Source organism: Astyanax mexicanus, chromosome 19 (genome assembly GCF_023375975.1).
Source record: "Astyanax mexicanus isolate ESR-SI-001 chromosome 19, AstMex3_surface, whole genome shotgun sequence".
Classification (NCBI taxonomy): domain Eukaryota; kingdom Metazoa; phylum Chordata; class Actinopteri; order Characiformes; family Acestrorhamphidae; genus Astyanax; species Astyanax mexicanus.
The window spans coordinates 25,956,933-25,978,391 of record NC_064426.1 but is presented as its reverse complement, the minus strand read 5'-3'; the positions used below and the strand labels follow the sequence as shown (position 1 = coordinate 25,978,391).

Genomic DNA, 21,459 nt, shown 5'->3' with positions numbered 1-21,459 from the left:
GTATAATGTATGTGTCTTTTTTACCCTTTACTTGTCAGTAAAAAACAGCACAGCTGCCTGGCCTTAGTGTTGTAGGCTATAAGAACAAGTACAGCTGCCTGGCCTTAGTGTTGTAGGCTATAAGAACAAGTACAGCTGCCTGGCCTTAGTGTTGTAGGCTATAAGAACAAGTACAGCTGCCTGGCCTTAGTGTTGTAGGCTATAAGAACAAGTACAACTGCCTGGCCTTAGTGTTATAGGCTATAAGAGCAAGTACACTGTTTTACTGGTTGCTGGTTAAAGAGGAGACTCTTACATTAATGCAGAATAATGGCATCAATGCCTGTTATTTGACAGATTTAATTCTAGCCCCCAATCCCAACTCCAGACAATTAAAAAAATCTAGATCTTTAAATCAGTGTCTAGTCTGAAGTTAGGGGTCATATCTAGGAAGAATTACACAGTAGAAGACAATATACTGGATTCAATGTGCGTTGTTTACAGCTTTACACACAAAAGACTCTGATTGGACAGCTCCTGCGTCCAGCACCATGGACAGCATCACGCTTGTCCATCCTCCCCACAGTAGCTCTAAAACAACCCATAGCACGTTTATGGGTGGAGCCTGAACAGGTCATCTAATTGCCCTCTTCAGCTCTCCATAAAATGCTCACAGGATTATGGGTACTGTAGTTTAAAGTGCACTTGCTATTTCCGTCATGGGGAGAATGAACAGCATTAAGGCCTGGAGGATGAATTTAGAATCTGACTGAGGTTCCATTATCCGTTTTTATCCCCCCTCTTTCTCCATCCGTCTTCCATTTATCCTTCCTTTATCTCCATGAAGCATAATTCGCAAGCACAATTGAGCGAGCGAAAGGATGTAATAAATGGAGGCAGAGAGAGACGCTGATTTTCCCCAACAGCCTCGTGGACAGAGGAATGGCAGAGCTGGAGTAAAAGAAAGAAAGAAAAAAAGAGATGAAGTAGAAGAATGGGGCTGCTGCAGAAAGAAGAGTGAGCTCATCAAATCTGCTGTTAATATTCTGCCCCATTCCTGCTGAGGCGACCCAGAGAAGAAAGGGACAGATTAGATAAGAAAGAGTGAGTGAGAGAGTGAAAGAGAGAGGAAGAGAAAGGGTGTGAAGGAGAGTTGATTAGCCGTTCCAGCTTTTCATATGGTCAATAATTTTAGTGTTTTTATGGTAATTAAACTTTGATATTGCACTCCTTTGTTCGGTCCTGGATCAAACACACACACACTCTCACACACACACACACACACACACATGTACACACACACAAACACACATTCAGACGCACAACTTATGAAGTAGCATGTTAGCATATGCCACAGTTTTGATCAGTAATGGGCTAACATTCCTGATTAACAATGGATAAAATTAACCCACACACACAAAGTGATATACATTCTTATATGAACACACACTGGAGCTTTATCTAATCATCGAGTGGGATTATGATTGCTTTCATTCTGCCATATTCATACATGAACTCACACGCACACACACACACACACACACACACACACAAAAACACACACCTACACACATCCAACTGATTGCTTGATGAAATTAGCACTGTTCTGTTATTAAGGCTGCAGCTGCAGGGGCCAATCAGCACAAACTGAACACGTCAACTTCCATTACAGCCTGAGAGACAAGAGAGAGAGGGAGAGAGAGAGAGAGAGAGAGAGAGAGAGAGAGAGAGAGACAAATAATCAAGGGAGAGTAGAAGAAACATTGTGAGAGAGAGAGTGAGACTAAGAGTGAGAAAAAGAGACTTAAAAGAAAGAAAGAAAGAAAGAAAGAGGGAGTAGAAGATATAGAGAGACAGAAGAGAGACATGCAAGAGAGAGAGAGTAAGAGAGACAGAGAGAAAAGCAATATATGGAAGAAAGATGCGCAGTAAGAGGGAGAAAGGAGAGATTTGAAAGAATGAGAGAGGAGGCAGAAGATATAGAGAGACATATGAAAGACATGAAAGAAAGAGGGAGTAGGAGATACAGAGAGAGAGGATATACATGAAAGAGAGTAGGAGTAGGAGAGACAGAGAAAAGCAATATATGAAAGAAAGATACAAAAGGGCGAGAAAGTAGAGACTCGAAAGAATGAGAGAGGGAGCAGAAGATATAGAGATACATAAGAAAGACATAAAGGAGAGGGGGCGTAGGAGATACAGAGAGACAGAAGAGAGACATGAAAGCGAGAGGGAGCAGGAGAAACAGAGAAAGACAATACAACCATGAGAGAGAAAGAAGAAATAGAGAGAGAAAGAAGAGAGACATAAAAGAGAGAAGGAGTAACATTTACATTTACGTTTGTGGTATTTAGCAGACTCCCTTATCCAGAGCGACTTACAACCGTGCTTCGTTGTTTCTTCAAATATTCAAAGCTAGTTTATAGACTAGGATGAAGAGATACACAGAGCTTGATCGTGTTTAGAACCCTAGGAACCTTTTTTTTTTTTATTAATCTAGGAACTCTTTGAAAAGATGTGTCTTTAGTCGACGTTTGAAGACCGCGAGTGACTCTGCTGTTCTGACAACCAGTGGAAGTTCATTCAACCACCTTGGTGCCAGCACAGAGAAGAGTAAGAGATACAGAGAACCAAGAGAGACTAAAAGAGAGGGAGTAGGAGACAGTGTGTGAGAGAAAGCAACATGCATTTCAGAGAGACAGAGTGTGGGAGAGAGGAGACACAACAGAGACAGAGCAAGAGTAGAAGAGAGAAGACATAGACAGGAAAGAGAGACATGAAAGAAAAAAGAGATATAAAAGTGAGAATGAGCGAAGAGAGACAAGAAGGAGTGAGAAGGTAGGAGAGAAAGAGGAGAGACATGAAAGAGAGAGAGAATAGGAGAGACAGAGAGACATGAGAGAGAACAGGAGAGATATATAGAAAGATGATAGACATAAAAAAGAGAGAGAATAGGTGAGAGAAAAGAGACAAGAAAGAGAGAGGAAGTAGGAGAGACAGAGACATGAGAGAGAATAGGAGAGATATATAGAAAGAAGAGAGACATGAAAAAAAGGGGAATAAGAGTGAGTGAGAGAGGAGATGAGCATGAGTGAGTAGAAGAGAATAAGAGAAAGAGATAGAAAACAAGAGAGAGGCAGGAGAATAAGAGATGGGAAAGTACATGACGCAAAACGGAGAAGGAATTTAGAAAGAGAGACAGACACAGACAGAGAAAAAAAAGAACATTATAGACAGAGAGAGAGACTTCCCTTTATTTAAACCAGTTCTTTCATTAAACCACACAATTGTCACACTTAATTTACATTAAAAGAAATGAGTCAATCAGTAATTAAAATATGAATAATAAGCACAAAAAATAAAAAGAACACATAAAAATACTTTCAGCTTAACTGAACTCACAGCAGAGCCCATCATCATCATATATGGAACACAAAGTCTTACCCCAGCACCCCTGCTTTTCGGGCGTTCATACATTTATAATTGTGCAAATCAATTTATGTCTTTTAATTAGTTTTTTTACTCTGTACTTTTCCTTGGTTTAAAATCTACAGCTCTGGAAAAAATAAGAGACCGCTTAATGATGATGTTTTTACTTGAAAACCTCTGGAATATAATCAAGAGGAAGATGGATGATCACAAGCCATCAAAGCAAGCTGAACTGCTTGAATTTTTGTACCAGGAGTGGCATAAAGTTATCCAAAAGCAGTGTGTAAGACTGGTGGAGGAGAACATGCCAAGATGCATGAGAACTGTGTTTAAAAAACAGGGTTATTCCACCAAATATTGATTTCTGAACTCTTAAAACCTTATGAATATGAACTTGTTTTCTGAAAGCTCTGCATCGTTTTTATTATTTTAGCCATTTTTCATTTTCTGCAAAGAAATGCTCTATATGACAATATTTTATTTGGAATTTGGGAGAAATGTTGTTCGTATTTCATAGAATAAAACAAGAATGTTAATTTTACTCAAACATATACCTATAAATAGCAAAATCAGATAAACAGATCCATAAACTGAAGTTTTCCAGAGCTGTATGTCAATACTGTATGTTTAGGATGCCATCAGACTGGTCAGATCAAGAATTTTAATTGAGGGAATGATACAGAGAGAGCTAGAAACAAAAAGAGAAAGATGACACCTGTCCATGTATTCATTTATTCATAGTTTCTTGTAAAATCAAGGGTCAGAAGAATGTTCTACAAGATTTTAAACATTGCAGTGATGCTTTTTTTGCATTCTGCAACAAGAGCCTTAGTAAGGTCAGAAAAATAATGTTGAATGATCACCCCCACAACTCATTCTGGCACTGGTATTGAGTAAAGAGTATAATATGAGTTTAAGAAAAGCAGAAATCCAGTGTCTCCCTCATTCTCTCACTTACCTCTTGTGAGTGAGCTGACCCCTCGGTGTGAACTGATCTCTAGATGTCTCGCTATCGTTATGAAATGATGGTAGAAACTCCCTGGTGGGAGGAATTTTATGGAGGTCTCGAAGGATGTGAGAAGAGAAATGCACTCCGTCCAGTATAAGTGAACGCTGAATAGAGGGAATGTGTGTGTGCGCAAAAGGTTTTTCACACCTGAATGAAGTGCGAAAACTAATGAAATGGAGTGAATTGCATTGGGTAACACTGAATGCTCATGTCTCTGTGGTATGTGTGTGTGTAAGCTATGACTGTGCAGATTTTCTGAAGCAGTTCACTGGCTGTAAAAGTGAGAGGGAAAAGAGCGGTGGAGAGAGTGAAGTAGATTTTAAGAAACCACCAAAATACATGGCAATGAATGGCAAAATGTGTCACTTCTGTACTGTCTGGCAATACTTTATAGAACCATTACCATCCACTTCGCACTGTGCAGTGGGCGGTAATGATGGTGTCCAGCAACATCTGGCTAGAATTGTCCATGAAAACAGACAAGCAGCTCTTGCAGAAAGGTCAGGTCAGTTCTTCAGCTTCCAGAGACATGGAAAAAGTCTTAGAACATCATGATTAACCCAGTATGTGTGTATGAAAAAGACTACCATGAATACAAGTAAATCTTAAATCAATGCTTCCAAATCTAGTAGCGACAACAGAGATTATTTTGCTATTTATAGGTATATGTTTGAGTCAAATAAAGTAAGAGATCAGAAATCAAAATATACTGGTTATAATCACAGTTTTCATGCGTTTTGGGATCGTTCCCCTCCACCAGTCTTACACACTGCTTTTGGATAACTTTATTCCACTCCTGGTGCAAAAATTCAAAGAGTTCAGCTTAGTCTGATGGCTTGTGATCAACCATCTTCCTCTTGATTTTATTCCAGAGGTTTTCAATCTGGTAAAAGTGGTCTCTCATTTTTTTCAGAGCTGTATGTGTAACAGTTTAGATGATTTGAATGTAAGTTGCTCTGGGAAAGAGTGTCAGCCAAATGCTTTAAATGTAAATGTTTCAGAGTGATGCCAATTACGCTCTCTGGGACTCCCAGCCACAGATGGTTGTACCATCACAGGGGATTTAAACATCAATTGGCAATCTGCCAATGATATGGTCAGCGCTTAGAGGACTGTGCCGTCTTAGACTCATGAGCCTCCATCAGGGTTAACAACCACAGCAGGGTCACAGCATTACATTTTTAAAATCCATACTGTAAATATTTTATGTTACATATTTTGAGACTTTGGCAAATATCTGCTTAACTGATCAGTCAACAAGAGTCCCCAAAACAAACACCAACTGAAAAAGGCTGAAGGTAATTCCTGAAAAAGCATCACAAAAGAAAAAAGCAAAGGATTTACAACTAAACATTAGGTCTTAATGACTTTAATTTGTTTTAGGTTCATCTGGGTTCAGACAGAAGGTGCTATCTTCTGAACTATGTAACAGTACCAGATGTAAATACCTGGAAATAAAAGCTTAAATAATTGTTTTTATCTTTTAATCTCAAACCCAAATATTTTCAGTCTACCCCAGAAATAAAAGGATTGGCCTTACTGTTCCAATACTTTTGAAGAGGAGCATTTGCCTCTGGGGCTTAGGATGGTAACCCCTTTCTCATTCTCTTTCTTTCTATCTATTCTGCAGCCGTTCTCTGTGATCCAGACCCTGTATTGAAGATGGAAGATGCTCAGTCCAGCTCCGTCATCCTGACTCCAGTATCTGAAGTGTCGTCAGCGGACGTGCCGGTCTCCTCTCCGCCCTCCCAGCACTCAGACGGCCCGCAGGAAACCACTTCCGGACCCAGCGAGGGGGCTGCCCAGCAGGACAGCCCAGCAGGAGAGGCCCCAGCAGAGAAGGAGCCTCGGAGGAACAGACAGCACCTCTACTGTCCCGTCTGCAAAGTGACTGTCAACTCAGTCACTCAGCTGGAGGCCCACAACAGCGGTATGTGGATTTTTTTGGTTGATTGGGTAAGGAATTTTTGATGTCCTACAAAAAGGCACCTGCTGCCATTCTAAATGCTGCATTTACCACTGACAGTACACTGGTGTAACCATGTGTCAGCCCATAGGAGAAAGTCTAGAGTTGGAATGGGGTTATATTAAGTTGATGTTCGATGGAATGAAGAACCTAAGACTGTAAACTTTGACAGTGTAGGGGATAACACCACTGGAACTTTTGGGACTGCCACCCAAGCAAGCATACTAGACTATGTGGTATGTCTACTTGTGTGTCCTTTAATAAGACCCCTAATAAATGATGAGTGAATGAATGAAGTTACACCTATTTAGTGGCTGTCTAGAGACCTAAGGATGCTTTACACTGAACCATTTATACTCAGCCAACACACAGCAGTAAGAAACGGCAGCCAAATGCACACTGCATACTCTCAACCGGAAACAACCATCCACCTGGAGGACTGCATCAGCCACTAAGAAGCTTTTAGTTTTAGTCTTAGTCTTTTGACTAAAATGTATAAACGTTTTAGTCTTTTGGTTAATATTAGTTTTAGTCTACGAAATTCAGCACCCCCGCCAGGAAAAGAAAGGACGCAGACATAAGGACACTGTGTGGCTGTGTTCCGATTACTGCTCAATATTATAATTTATTACAAGTAATTCTCCCATTCGTCAGTCTTTGACATTTTCATTTAGTTTTATATTATTTGACGAAATGTGTAATAAATTTTGTCATATTTTCAAGTATTCATTTGTATTTAGTTATCGTCTCGTTTTCGTCATGAATAATATGTTGTCATCAAAGATTTTCACGTTAATTTTCATTAACGTTGTCATAGTTTTCATTAACAAAATTAACACTGATTTAGAGTATCCAATTTTTTGGACTGTGGGAGGAAACTGGAGTCCCTGGAGGAAACCTACGCAGACACGGGGAGAACATGGAAACTCCACCCAGAAAGGGTATTGAACCCAAGACTCCAGCACTGTTAGGCAAACTTGCTAACCACTAAGCTACCGTGTCACCCAGCCACCGTGCCATATTACAACCACCAGCACACCTGATTCCACTTGTGTAATCACTTGGTCGTCTTTAAACAACCAATGACGTGCTTCTGGAGCCACACCGGCTTTTTTGCAGATAAGGTTTGACACCTTTGCTCTAGATCAAAGCCTTATCCAAACAGTCCAGCTCTAAACATCTGCAACAACAGCGAGTCGTGACTTTTTGGCTTTATTCTAACCGCCAGCAGTTTTCACTTATGGGCACTCACGTTTGAATGAGTTTTCCGCACACATGGTTCCCGGTCATGTGGGAAAAATACCCACCCCTGGCCACAAACATGTCTACAACAAATCAGCAACATGTGCGTTCTTTGAGGGATGCCAAAGTGTCCTGAACGTGGCCTGTCTGTGTTACAGAGGTGTGTGCATCAGTCACTTTAACATATTATATGTTATGCTGAATAGGACCCTGGAGCAGATACATATGGACCTATTTACATCACATTTAATCTCAGGTGTGGGCTAGAGGGGTATAAAGCCTCCGAGGATTGAACTGTGGACACCAGTGAAACTGCGTTCTCTGGAAAGATGGTGATCTATGCAATACTTTCAGAATGAGTTTAGGAGTCAGGAAGGAAGCAGGGTTGGCTGGTGATCATCCAACATCCTGTGATCACTAGCAATTGCTGATGACAGTCAAATCCCCACAGCAATGCTCCAGTAGAACATCTAGTAGAAAGAGCTTCCCTGGACAACCACTCCAACAAAGGCAGCATAAACTCTTTTTAATTCCCTTTGATTTTGAAGAAACAATGAATTAACATTTGCTCATATGGTACATTCTGTAGGAATAGATGTTGCTATCCCTTTAGTTGCATCATCATGGCATCATCTGGGTTATCGAGGTGGACTTTTCTTTCTGTGTTTTACTAAAAATGGCCTGTGGCATCTCCACAGGGTTCAATGGTCATTCCTAGCCTTCGATGCCATCTGCTCTCTTAGGTTCCCAGGTGTACTCTGTCCTCTTTATCCAGAGCAATATATCTGAAAAGATCTTCCACTGCTTAGTGGTAGGCCTTTCTTCACAGTCTCATCTCCCTGAGAACCACTGATGTATAAGAATCTTCAAAGCCTCTAAGGCAGTCTATTGCTACTCGCTGGGTCTTACCTCTTCAATCAGGCTGTTGAGCATCGGTTGGGAGCCTGCCGTACCTATGTTTCTTGTGACCATAGTCCTTCTTCAGTGCTTTCTCCCATGGCATCGCTAGTTCAGTGTTTTAGATGAGATTTAGATGGGTGGACCATAGCAAAGATATTCTCTGAGGTTGGTTGAAACAATATCTGCCGGAACTCAAAGCCTCTGGCTCAGGTCTACCACCATCTTCTAGTTACGAACCCTGCCTAATTGCTAGTCATCTTGTCTTGTTGAAAGGAGTCTGGCTCGGTACTCATCTTCCATATAGCTGTCCATCTTCTTACCATCTCCAAATCAATAGACACAAGTCCATCGAAGCGTACCATACAGAGCCATGTTCATACACACTCACACCTCAGGAAAGTGAGCATGGCCAGTTCACATACCAGTTATTCCAATGGATTAAGTCGGTTACAGGTGGGCATGGGTTCTGTTCATGGGACCCAGTTGGGCTTTCAAAATCTGCCCCATTGTTACAACCCACTTTAATCCCACAAGGGTATAATCTGGGCACACATGTTTAACCCCTCCTGGTCCAACCACCGACATCCATATGTGGGGCCCAAGAGTGGTGCCCAATTTGGCTAAAATACAGGCCCAACCTGGGCATGTTATCTAGGCTAACATGTATTTTAGATGATTGTAAGGTGTAAGGTGTACTCCTTTGGGTTCCTCCAAAGTGACCACAGCAGGAAATAAACCCACAACCCCAGGCCCCTTGAGATGTGCGACAGACGCACTATATGTGGAATCACCATGCTGCCCTTGGCCCTTACCTTCTATGGTTAATTCCAGGCACTGGGGAAAAGGCCATCACCAGGATGTGTCTTGTCAGAGTGTTGTCAGAGTAGCACTGAGGGAGCACGTGGGGACTGCCACATGCTCCAGAGGACAGCGGGACAAGCTCACTTGAATCCTGGTGAAATTTGCAATTTCACGATGTGCTGAATCAAGCAGTTCTCTAAAACAAGTTGTAATGGATTTGTTATAATGATATTTATGTGTGTATGTTTCTGTGTACCCATAACTCCTTTCTGACCTCCCACAGGGACCAAGCACAAACTGATGCTGGAGGGTCAGAGCGTTTTGCCACGCCGACGGGGGAAGGCGCTGTCCTCTCGTGCCACGTGCAAAAGCAAGCGGCTGGCTAACAAGGGCAGCATGAGCGTGGCCAACAAGAGCTTCCAGTGTGAAGTGTGTGAGATCCACGTCAACTCTGAGACCCAGCTCAACCAGGTAACACAAACAAACACACACACACACTTTTATGTGCTCACATAGGTGAGCTATGTATTACTTTTTTGGCAAAAACAACACATTTACAATAATACATTTATTCAAATTGGAAATAGTAAGAAATATATATATATAAATGCGACCTTAGGAAATGCATGTATGTTGTTAGGATTCCAATACATATAATGACTTTGTCAAATGCAGGAGTTGATCCCATTCCATTATACACACATCCATCTAACCTTGCTAAAAATACACTTAGTGTGTACTACAATATGATTATTGTCTGACACATGTAAACTTCCATTATCTGTTTAACTATTTTCATTTAAGTGCATTGATCAGATTATTGACAGATTGAAGTACATGTTCATACACTCTATGTTGCATTAGTCATTTCAAATCAGTTTGAAACTATGTGGATTTCTGGCTTTATGTACCTCAGGGGTTACTAAAGATTTTAGCCCTGCTTTACTTTTCCAACAACACTGAAGATTTTACACTTTGATACAATGTAAAGTACATTTACATTTAAGGTATTTAGCAGACGCCCTTATCCAGAGCAACTTACAACAGTGCTTCGTTGTTTACTTCAAAAAACCCATAGCTAGTTTGTAGAGACTAGGATCAAAGTAGTTGTAATGCTTGTATAACAGTGTAAATTCACAGTGCCCATTAACCATTAATGTCTATATCAGGGTGAGCATGGAGAAGACGCAGACGCAAATGCGAGTAATTTAATTACAAACATGATGACAAAGCAAAAACTTAACAACACAGATACGCAAATACAATAAGACTGGATAAAAAAAAAAAAAGAAACACAGAAACAACCTGACTGATGTGGTAAACGAACAAAAATCAACAACTGAACACAGACACAAAGGGCTATATATACACACACGGAAGAAGACAGAAAACACCCGGGAACAGGTAACAAGGGGGTGGAGCTACAGTCAGGAGGGGAACACAGGGCTGGGACAGAGATGCGGAGGAACACACAGGGCCATGAGCACGGGGGGATGGCATGAGTAATCGTGGGGAAAAAACACTCAGGCATGGAGGAGAAGCTAAATAAACAAACAGGAGGGCAGGAAAAACAGAGAGAGAGACAGTAAAGACACAGAATAGAATGAGAATTTGACGCTCCAAACCGCTGGCAACAAAAGGGAGAATGGCCAAATTGTTTCCAATTAGCCTTTTCCTCCTTGGTGTCATGTGATTCGTTAGTGTTAAAAGGTCTTAGGTGTGAATGGGGAGAAGGTGTGATAAATATGGTGTTGTTACTCTCTTGCCCACTGCATATTCAACATGGCACCGCTTCTATCGATTTAAAATATTGGCCTAATCAAAGCATCTCTCCAATGCTGATGATTCTAGAAAAAGCAAATCAGCTTTATCACCTAATAAAGATATAATTATGACACCATTGTGCATCCCTTTATTATCATTTTACAATATACCTGCCTGTCTTATAATCTCTCTATTATATAATCCTTGCATTCATTACTCATGCCAATAACTCTTATCTTTGTTATCTTTCATCAAATACTTCAGATAAAAAGCTCAGTGTCTAGACCTATTTTTTTTATAGCAATCTGCTTTCACTTTGTTATTTTGTTTGTGTTTACGTCTGGCGAAAACTAGTCATTTGAGGTGTTAAAAGCTTCACCACACAGTCAGAAACTTTGCACTTCAGTAAAAACGCACTTTGCTGCTGAAAGGCATTTTAATGGCCTGCAAAACATCTGCAAAAAGCCACTCATCTTAAATTTGGTGTCAGCTCATTTAGCAGCTCTTCTGTTGTGGAACACTTACTTTACAGCAGTACTCAGTGTAATACCTTATGAAAAACGTGGTTAAAGCGAAGTAAAAGCTAAATCTTTGTGCCGATATGGATTTTCGAACCCTGGCACTGGTAGTGTTAATGTTACCATTTCATTTGCATTGGCCCAGTTCAGTGAGTGCCTTACTAATCCATTTTTATCTGCTGAAGGAAAGTTGTGAAAGCATCGTCTTATCTTAGAAATTTGGTTTTGCTCTTAGAAAATCGATTCTGTGTGTGCGGGTGTGTGTGTGTGTGTGTGTTTGACTGAGTGTGACTATGCCTTTATTCTTTTCATGCCAGTTAACTATGATTTCTAATTATATTTTATGCCTTATTAAAAGCTTACTTCATCTGTAAAATGAATTAAGAGTGTTGAAAGCGGGGGAGATAATGAAGAAAGAGAAAAATGACTAAATTGGGGGGAAGGGAAGTTTTTTGCTGCTTCTTTTTTTGCATTGTATAAATGTATTATTATATAAGTGCATAAAAGTCCAAATCTTTTATTTGGATATAACCACAATATTATAATCCACTCTTCACAGAATAGAAATGTATCATGTTGATTTAATGTAAGGTCACTCTCTTCTCCTAATATATAATCATATCATCAGGTGAACTATACTGGTGAAAGTTAAAAACAACTTTCAACAGCAGTTAATGCAGAAGCCCATTTATGTCAAATTCAAGCCAAATTTTTTATGTGGTTTTAAATATGATTTTTTGAAATATCATTTTATAAAATATTTCTTTTTCTGCACTTTACATTATACAAACAAATAAAACAATATAATTTTTTAAACTAAGCAAAAACTTTAGGTATCTAAAGTAAGTTGCCAATTGACAATGTGACAGTTCCTCAGTGACGGTGACAGAGTTTTAGTGAGTTATAGAGAAGACTATGGCAGCAAAGTCAAGGATTTCATCTTGTATTATATATTACAGATATATCTAATATCCTGTAAGGATTATATACACTAAAACTCACTCTGTTGATGTTTCTGCTTAAACATCATTTTACAAAGGCTAAAGCTATCTGTCTTATCTTTTAAAATATGATGAATTGTATGTATTTTGCTTCGTATACTATAAATGACAATAAACTAAAAACTAAATGTCTATTAAATACAACCAAACAATTGATTATGTGAAGTAAAAATTTAAACATAATATTAAATTTATACCAAAAACTGTCTCTGTTCCCAATGTTCCTGTTACAGATCACTTCTGGTCACATTTGAATCTGGAATAAAATATTTTTACCTAGATTTTTAGAAAGTTTTTCCTTCACCTGTACAGTTGCTGTACTGGAAATTTACAATAAATAAGATATTACAATTATTTACTATAGCCATATTGAACCATTGAACCAACATTTTCTTTTTTACATAAATTAAAACACAAAATCTTAATCTTTTCTATAAATGTACTTTCTTTACTTTCTAGCACATGAACAGCCGCAGACATAAAGACAGACTGGCAGGAAAGCCCCCAAAGCCCAAATACAGCCCACACAGCAAGAGTCCACCTACCTCAGGAGTATCGGTAAGACTACACAAACACAGAAACACATATACAGCTTCACTTCAGTTACTGAATTAGTTTCTCTGATTTTGCTATTTATAGGTTTATGTTTGAGTATAATGAACATTGTTTTTTTATTCTTTAAACTATGGACAACATTTCTCCCAAATTCCAAATAAAATATAGTATATATTCAGAGCATTTATTAGCAAAAAATGAGAAAGGTTTGAAATAACAAAAAAAAAATATACAGAGATTTCAGACCTCAAATAATGCACAGAAAACAAGTTCATAATCATAAAGTTTTAAGAGTTCAGAAATCAATATTTGGTGCATTAACCCTGGTTTTTAATCGCAGTTTTCATGCATCTTGGCATGTTCTCCTCCACCAGTCTTACACACTGCTTTTGGATAACTTTATGCCACTCCTGGTGCAAAAATTCAAGCAGTTCAGCTTGGTTTGATGGCTTGGGATCATCTATCCTTTTCTTGATTATATTCCAGAGGTTTTCAATTTGGTAAAATCAAAGAAACTTATTATTTCTAAACGGTCTCTTAATTTTTCAGAGCTGTATATACCCCCACATACACACAATATTATACATACTCTTCACAATCTTTACTCTAATCTGTTTCAGCAGAGTGTCAGGTGGAATGGATATGCAGGAGGAGCTGTGTCAGCCATGAAGAAAGTCTTTAACCAGTACAGTCTCACCTCGCTATCTTCACAGGTACTGAAAAAAGAGTGATACATTGAATTAATTTGATCTTTTGTTAATGAGTAACATGTATTACATCTATGCACTTATTGCTAAAAGTAAATAAACCTCTCTCTCTCTCTTTATCTCCTTTAGACTAAGCTGGCTCTACAGAAGCAGTTGACTAAGAATTTGACGACCAGATTTCTGCCCACCCCTATTACTCCGCCCACTCTTTGCACGGTGGCAGCCAATCCGCTTGCTCTCCGTCACCCTGCTGGAGCCACCTTCATTCAGACGCCAATCCTAGGCCCTGCCCTCTTTCGACCCGCTCCGGGACCACTCCGGGCCACACACACACCTGTTATTTTCTCACCTTATTAAATGATACATGCACACAAACATGCGCTCACAGAATCAAACAAAACACTGCTGTCATAAGAAAGCCTTGGATTTCTGATATAGTATACATTAAACATTTTATTCAGTTTAATAATCGGCCGTTTCTATTGGTCTATTTACTGTAAGTTGCTCACACTGGGCAAAAAGGTGAAATTACAGATCTTTGTTATGACAGCATTGATAAGTATGACTTAAAGAAAACACATTTAATGCAGATATACTCAGTTCTAATAACAAATGCATACAGCAAGCACACTTACACACACAGTGAAAACAGTATTGCATTGAAATGACAAGATTGAAATGTGTACATTACGTTCTACATGAGTAAGACAGTCACAGACTTCAGACCTGGGTGGTAAGACTTGGAAAGACTTTGTGCTTCAGAGGGAACACATCTGACCCTCTAAAGACCAATATTATACTTTTGAAAGTCCAGTTAAAAAGTGTACGTCTGAGTGCAAGAAAGTACTTATATCAGACCTCTATTTTTGTGTGCAACATATAGTGCTGTATGTCAAATTTGAAGTCAAATATAGTAATCCGATGCTTTTCAGAGAGGAACTATTATATATTTATGAAGTAAAATAGAGAATTCAGGAGAAATTATTGTTTTTATAAAGCAATTTGGCAGATTAATACATTACATAAAATCACTGTACAACATGATGAGGGACATCATCACAACAAAACATAAACAGTGTATTTTGCATTTTGGAACAAGCTGACCAGCTCATTTACTGTAGCTGTAGCCTGGCGTGCTAGATTTGTCCACATCTGTAAAACGGTGTCGTTTAAATGAACATTTAGCATCGTCTTGGCATCTAAATGGTGCTAAAACTGTGTGTGAAGTCATTGACAAAAACACCCTTACCTGCATTTTTCTAATTAAAGATTAATAAATCTTTAATAAATGCCATAGAACAGGAAAATGGATATTCTCTTTTAAAAGCAAAACCTATTTGACTTGTTTACTTGATACACAGAAGCCCACAAGTGAAAGCTGTTTGAGGCTAAATGCAGTGACTTTTGGGTAAAAGTTAACACTATGCCATCCGTAACAAACTTTTTTAGCCTCTGAAGTGGCTGAAGAGCTAAAGCTCAACCTAGCAGACTTGCTACAATGGAGTCAGCTAGCTAACTGCAGCCTGTTCTAGGCTGTGGTAAGCTAGGCTATGCTAGGCTACACTAGGCTTCGCTACGCTATGCTTGTCCTAGTGACATAAACATATATAGACAAGCATAATTTCCTGGTTGTAAATATGCTTTGTTTAAATCATGTCATAAGCTTTCATTTTTTGGAAACCAAATAGTAACCAAGCTAACCATGTTTGGTTAGTAGAACATTTTCTGAACATTACATTTAACATTCTTTTTATTTTCTTGCTGTTCCTATTTAGCATGTTTAAACAGCATTTTAGCTGGGAATGTTTTTGGCAGAAACATTCTAATAATATTGTGATGCAAACCATTATTAACATTATTTCTGTAACATTATAGGCTAACCTTCCTGGAACTTTTTCAAAACGCTGCTAAACATTCTTATAACGTTCTTTAAAATTTCTCTGCTAGCTGGGAAGTCACTAATTACTAATTATGCATTAAAAAGAGCCTAAAATATTTAATAAAGACATTACTTTATTTTGCACACCTATATAATAAAAAAATGCTCTTAAAAGTGTAAATTGATGATTCTGTGCTGATCTAGTGTATTGGATTGGATTGGATGTAGAAATATTAATGTACACATTTAAATCATCATTTCAGTGATTTTCAATATAATTTCAGTGCAATATAGGATACTCTTAAACACACACACACACACACACACACACACACATCAACACACATACACACAGACTCCTTGCACTCTCCTCTGAGACTGTGGCACTTACTGAAGCGTCACTCTTGAACTATGCAGCACAAAGAGGTAGAAAGCAAGAGACAGAAGGTGAGAGAGAAAGAGAGAGATGGACGACGACTCGAGAAAGAAAAGAAAATGGAAGCACAAGGAGGAGAGCAAACGCACACCCCCGTCCTCCCCTCCGCTTCCCTCCCCAGACTGTGGGTGGGGCCCCTGGGACCTCATTGACCCACTCACCACGTCTCTCCATTCCTTCAACGAGGGGTTAAATGGTAGGCCACGCCTCCTGGGACATTCATCTTTGGCTTGGCTGGCGAGCGGAGCCTCTGCCTGGGACCTCGTACGATTTTCTAAGACATTAATCGTAGGTTTTTATTGTGTAATTTATTAGAGAACGTTAATATTAGAGACGTAGAGCTAATTTTCAGCGCGGCGAACGCAAACATCCCTTTACGCGAGGCCTCATCAACATGTTTTTTTTATTATTATTATTATTATCTTTTGACATTTGTTTATTTTAATACGTGTCTATATGCCTTTTCGTCTTGTTTGGTTTTCATTTCCAGTTGACAGTTCTTAAATATGAACAAACATGTTATTGCTCCCCCAGAGAACCTGACCATAGCAGCTGCTGATTTGCATCATGGGTTATCATCTCAGAGCTGCACTGAGTGCATGTGTAACGGATTGAGATGACAATTTGCAGCCAAATCAGCCCTCTATTGCGAACACCCAAACGCAAAGGCTCACACACGCACACACACACACACATTCACTCAGGCACAATCAGTGCTCCAATTTCTTCTGCATAGATTAGGTGATTTTGTGAGTCAGGCTCTCTCTCTCACACACACACACATACACAGACGTACACACATATACACATAGACACACAAAGATGATTATGGCGGTAGTCACAATTTGACGTGGCCTTTCATGTCGCTGTCTTTTGCTCTCGCTATTGTCTCATTAAGGCCTCACAAAGGTCAGGCTGTCCGTCAAAATCTGTCTCTCATCCCGCCTTGATTAAGATCTAAACTCTCCCCATGTAATATGTGGGTGTGAGAGCATGTGTGTGTGTGTATATATGTGTGTGTACACGTGTGTGTGTGTGTTTGTGACAAATAACCAGTCAAAGCCTGATCCCAAGACTTCATTCTCTTTTACATGCTCCATTCTGAGTCTATGTAGTTCAGCTGCGCCATCTACTGACCAGAAGCTGCATCACAGTCAAAGCTCCTAATTCAGCCTTCTGTTCCAAAGCTGTTTTTTAATGTGCCCTTGTCAACTTGCCCTTGCCTTCTCTTTTTTTTCTCTTTTTGAGGAAATTCCCAAAGCTATCATTACTGTATTAGGATAACTGTATTAGCATAAGTGAGCTTGTTTTGTAGAGACATGAGGGATCTAGTGAACAGAAATAGAGTAGAGCAGAAATCAGTGTTTATAAGCGCAATAAAGAGCAATAAAAGATTGTAAAATATTTAACTAATACATAAAAACTACAGTTACTACAGCTTGATATGCTTTATATGTGTGTGCCTTAAAGGAGAAATCTGGTTTGAAATGGACCTGGCATGTATTTAAACATGATACCGAGTACAAACAGTGCTTTAAGCTGATGCTTTCAATTGGTTAGGCTTACAATGGAGCATAGAAGTGTAGCATTTTTACACCGCTTTATTGGTAGAATTCTGAGAGCCCTGACATTAAAAAAAGAGGCACTTAGAGCTTTAAAAATGCAGGTAGCTTATTAAAAAACACTGTTTATAGACACATTACCTTCAGGTAGTTCTCCAGGGGCTGCCATTTTGAAATTAAGTCACAATAAGTCGACTGATGAGCATGAGCAAATAGGTAGATAGGAGAACCGATTTTAATTTTGCAGTATTTTCCCCTCAAGGTACTGTCCATTTCATACTGGATTTCTTCTTTAAATAGGACACCAATTCAGTTGCTGTACATGTCTGCTGCTAATATAGGCTAGTATGTTATGTTAGCTTGCTAGCTAGCTAGCTCTCTCGGGTTACAGCTAGTTACAAAATAAGGAAGTGAAATACTGCACTCTTTACAATCAGTAGGTTAGTCTGAGGAGACTTGGACAGAATTAGCCATTAGCTAATTAGCCAAACTGGAATTTTCTCAGAGGGTACAGAACCAGTATCAGGATTGCACAACATGCCAGGGTCAAAAAGATATTATACAAGACTAATGTCTGATGATTGTCTTATTGGGAAAGATATCTGATAAATAAATAACCAATTGTGGTTTAATTTTAAACCACTTGCTGTGTAAATTGTGACATTGTAGTAGTCACTAGGCTACAGTAAAGTTAATTTCCCAGTGTCTCTGTTTTGCACTTTACAGAGTGCACCATTAAATTTTTTTACATAATTTTATATTATTATGAGCAATAATTTATATAAAAAAAAAATCACGGTAATGGTTCTTAGATTGTAGTATTTTTGTAAGTAAGACACAAAAACATGAAATTTGATTTGTTCTACCTACCAGGCTAGCACAGATCTTCTTCTACATCAACCTTCTTCTTCTCACAGTGCAATAGGAACTACAGGACGTTATCTGTTAACAGACACTCTGTTGGACAAACACTTCCAGTCATATTTCAACTTAATCTTATTTTGTAGTCCTACTTATGTATCTACAAAGACAACATGCACAAATGTATAAATATATGTGTGTGTTGTTTCAGGGACAGATGTTTTTCACACCATCAAGACAACTAAATCCGATCTGAGCAAAACAATGCAAAAGTAGCCAAATTTCCATCCTATGTTGTAAGTAAGAAGAACAGTGACTGGTTAAAAAGTCATTGTGATTGCTCGTAATGCTCAATATGGTGTCTTTTTACAGATAATGTATTGCACTTCAACAACAAGAGCCAATCAGCTTGCTTGTTAAAGCGCAAGCTGAGGAGTGTTGAAAATATTGTTGCACTAGTGGAGGAAAAAGTCCCCCTCGATTTGGAGATCTGCCCAAGTGCAGTAGCTAAAACAAAGCAGAAATATCATGTATTTTGTGAATTACTGAGCAAAGTGCTACAAACTATTCATTCATTTTTATCAATAATTAAAAATCCATAGTTTAAATGATAATTTGCCATTTTAAATATTGTGGTCTCTGTCTATTTATGGTCTAAAAAAATAAGTGTTTGGTGGCATTGCAAATATGGCTGCAGTGAGTAGACCTGGCTATAAGGACTGTTATTGGTCACATTCAGGATTCTTAAGACGTTATGCTCTGAGTTCCGTACAGTTTATTAAGTAAAATAGTAAATAGTAAGTGAATTAGTGAAAGTGTGTTCCTGTTGATATACTATTTTCTTGTCATTTATCTCTACTGTTCTGCAAGTGTCTTCTGAAAGCTTCTGCACACTTTCAAACAATGAGGAGAAGTCAACAAGGGCATGATTGGAAACACTATTGGAACATGTGGTGGAATTCCAAATAAGCATTTTCTTGCATTTGGTTGAGCTAAAGCTTCTTAATTTTGATCTGCTGTGATGGGTCTTGCTGCTCTGTCTGTGTGCTATACTCACTACTGTCTTGCTGTTTTTTCCATGTTCTGAAATATTATGATATTTTACAAAGGTTTTATTAAGATTACTTTAAAAAAAGAAAAGTCTATCTATATTAGGTTAAAGTTTATCTGTAGGTCTGAAACATAGAGTATATAGAGTCTTTATCAGATTCATTATTGTCATTATTGTTATGATAAGAACAGTTTCTATTTAAGGGTCTTCTGTTGTTTTGTCAATACTTACAAAGAAATGCCAAGAAGGAGGTAGTGTATTTAGACTGGGACTAAAGTAATGGAAGTGAACGGGCTCTCCGGAGCCTACCTGCTGTCGTGGACGTGTCTCAGGGCCACCTCAGGGCTCCTGTTTCAGCTCTGTTTGAGGAGAGAGCGCCACCTGGAGGACTCTCCCGTAACGCTCCGCTATATATGTGGACAGAACTGACCATAAAAACATACTGGAATTTTCTTAAAAGGGACAGAACCTGGATCAAAATAAACTTGGCTGTGTTACGATTAGGATGTACAAAGTTAAGGCTTTCCTCCTGGACTTTCAGAACTTTTGGATACGCCTGCTTCTCTCTCGACGTGAGTGTGAGTATGTGTGTGTTGATTTTCTTTGTACATCCTGCTGAGCCAACACTCACCTGGACACAAAGGTGGTAAAATGTGAATGAAGCTTGGTTGGCCTTGGTTGGTCACTTCAAGCTTACGTTTCGCCTTCATAACTGCTGTTATGGAGATGTTCGACAGACAACAGCACATTGTGGCCTGGCTGGGTCATAAATGTTGCTAGCTTGCCAGCTAGCTGTGTTGCCTCTGTGTTAAGTACTGAGAGATTTAAAGGGGAATTACACTGATATTTACAAATATTCTGTATAATTCCATTGTTGAGATTGAACTGAAGCATTGCTGAGTATAGGGTCCAATTGTTTTGTCAGCTATGGCGATAGGAACCTACAGCCCCACCAATACCTTTAACACAAAGTCAGCCATTTTATTTGCTACCCAGAATGACCAATGAGCGCACCCATGCCTTCTGAGACTTTCTATGTAATGTTGATAACAGTAAAAACATAGTAAAGCTTTAATAAATGAATAAATAAATAACAATATATTTCTTTCTTTTTTACTGCATGTTCCTGCCACCAGATACAGTTAAGGCCAAAACTTTTTAAACGCTACAATTAAACAGCGTCTCAAGCATCCAGCAGTGTATTCTTGCCAATGCTTGTAAAATGACATAGCTTTTAGCACTATTAGCATGCTATGAATTGCTTCGAATGGTGCTTTGGTTCCTATCACCACCACACCACTAAAACATTTTCAAATCAAACCAACAGTTACAGTAGGACGTTGACCCTGATTATACCGGCAAGCATCTGGATTATAAGTAGATAAAGCCAAGCCTCTTAAAAATGCAAGGGTAATCATACCCATCATACATTTAAAACAGATATAAATCCTGTCACTTGCACCACTTGGTGTTTGTGGTCAGAGAAGGTGGTCTGAGATGCATTTAAGCCACAAAGGCTATATTCAAATTGCAGGCAAATCTGATTTTTTTCTCACAATGTTATTTGTGATTGATCAGACTGATCGGATTTGCATGTCTGGACATCACAACAAGGTCAGTGTGAGTAACTAACCTGTGTTGCTCTTCTTGGACCCCTACACTTCTGTCTGGATTTGATGAGGTTGCAAAAGACATGTGATTTACGAAAGTAAAAAAAAACTGTTTCATGTCTATTAAATTTTATAATTTAATGACAAAATAGTAAAACAAGGAACCAAAAACAACCTAAATACAATTTA

At 38.8% G+C, this 21,459-nt stretch overlaps 1 protein-coding gene across 4 annotated transcripts in view; it reads left to right on the top strand.

Annotated features, from left to right (window-relative positions):
• znf385c (zinc finger protein 385C) overlaps positions 1-20,448 on the top strand; it is a 153,914-nt gene extending 133,466 nt beyond the window's left edge. For 3 of the 4 annotated variants that reach the window (XM_049467734.1, XM_022672620.2, XM_007256263.4), the window contains 5 exons: positions 6,048-6,347; positions 9,610-9,797; positions 13,069-13,167; positions 13,785-13,877; positions 14,001-20,448. In XM_049467734.1, the coding sequence (XP_049323691.1) occupies positions 6,048-6,347; positions 9,610-9,797; positions 13,069-13,167; positions 13,785-13,877; positions 14,001-14,228 (908 nt within the window). In that variant the 3' untranslated portion in view covers positions 14,229-20,448. The remainder of the gene's footprint in view (positions 1-6,047; positions 6,348-9,609; positions 9,798-13,068; positions 13,168-13,784; positions 13,878-14,000) is intronic. The other variant, XM_049467733.1, reaches the window with a different exon arrangement.
• The last annotated feature ends 1,011 nt before the right edge of the window (positions 20,449-21,459 follow it).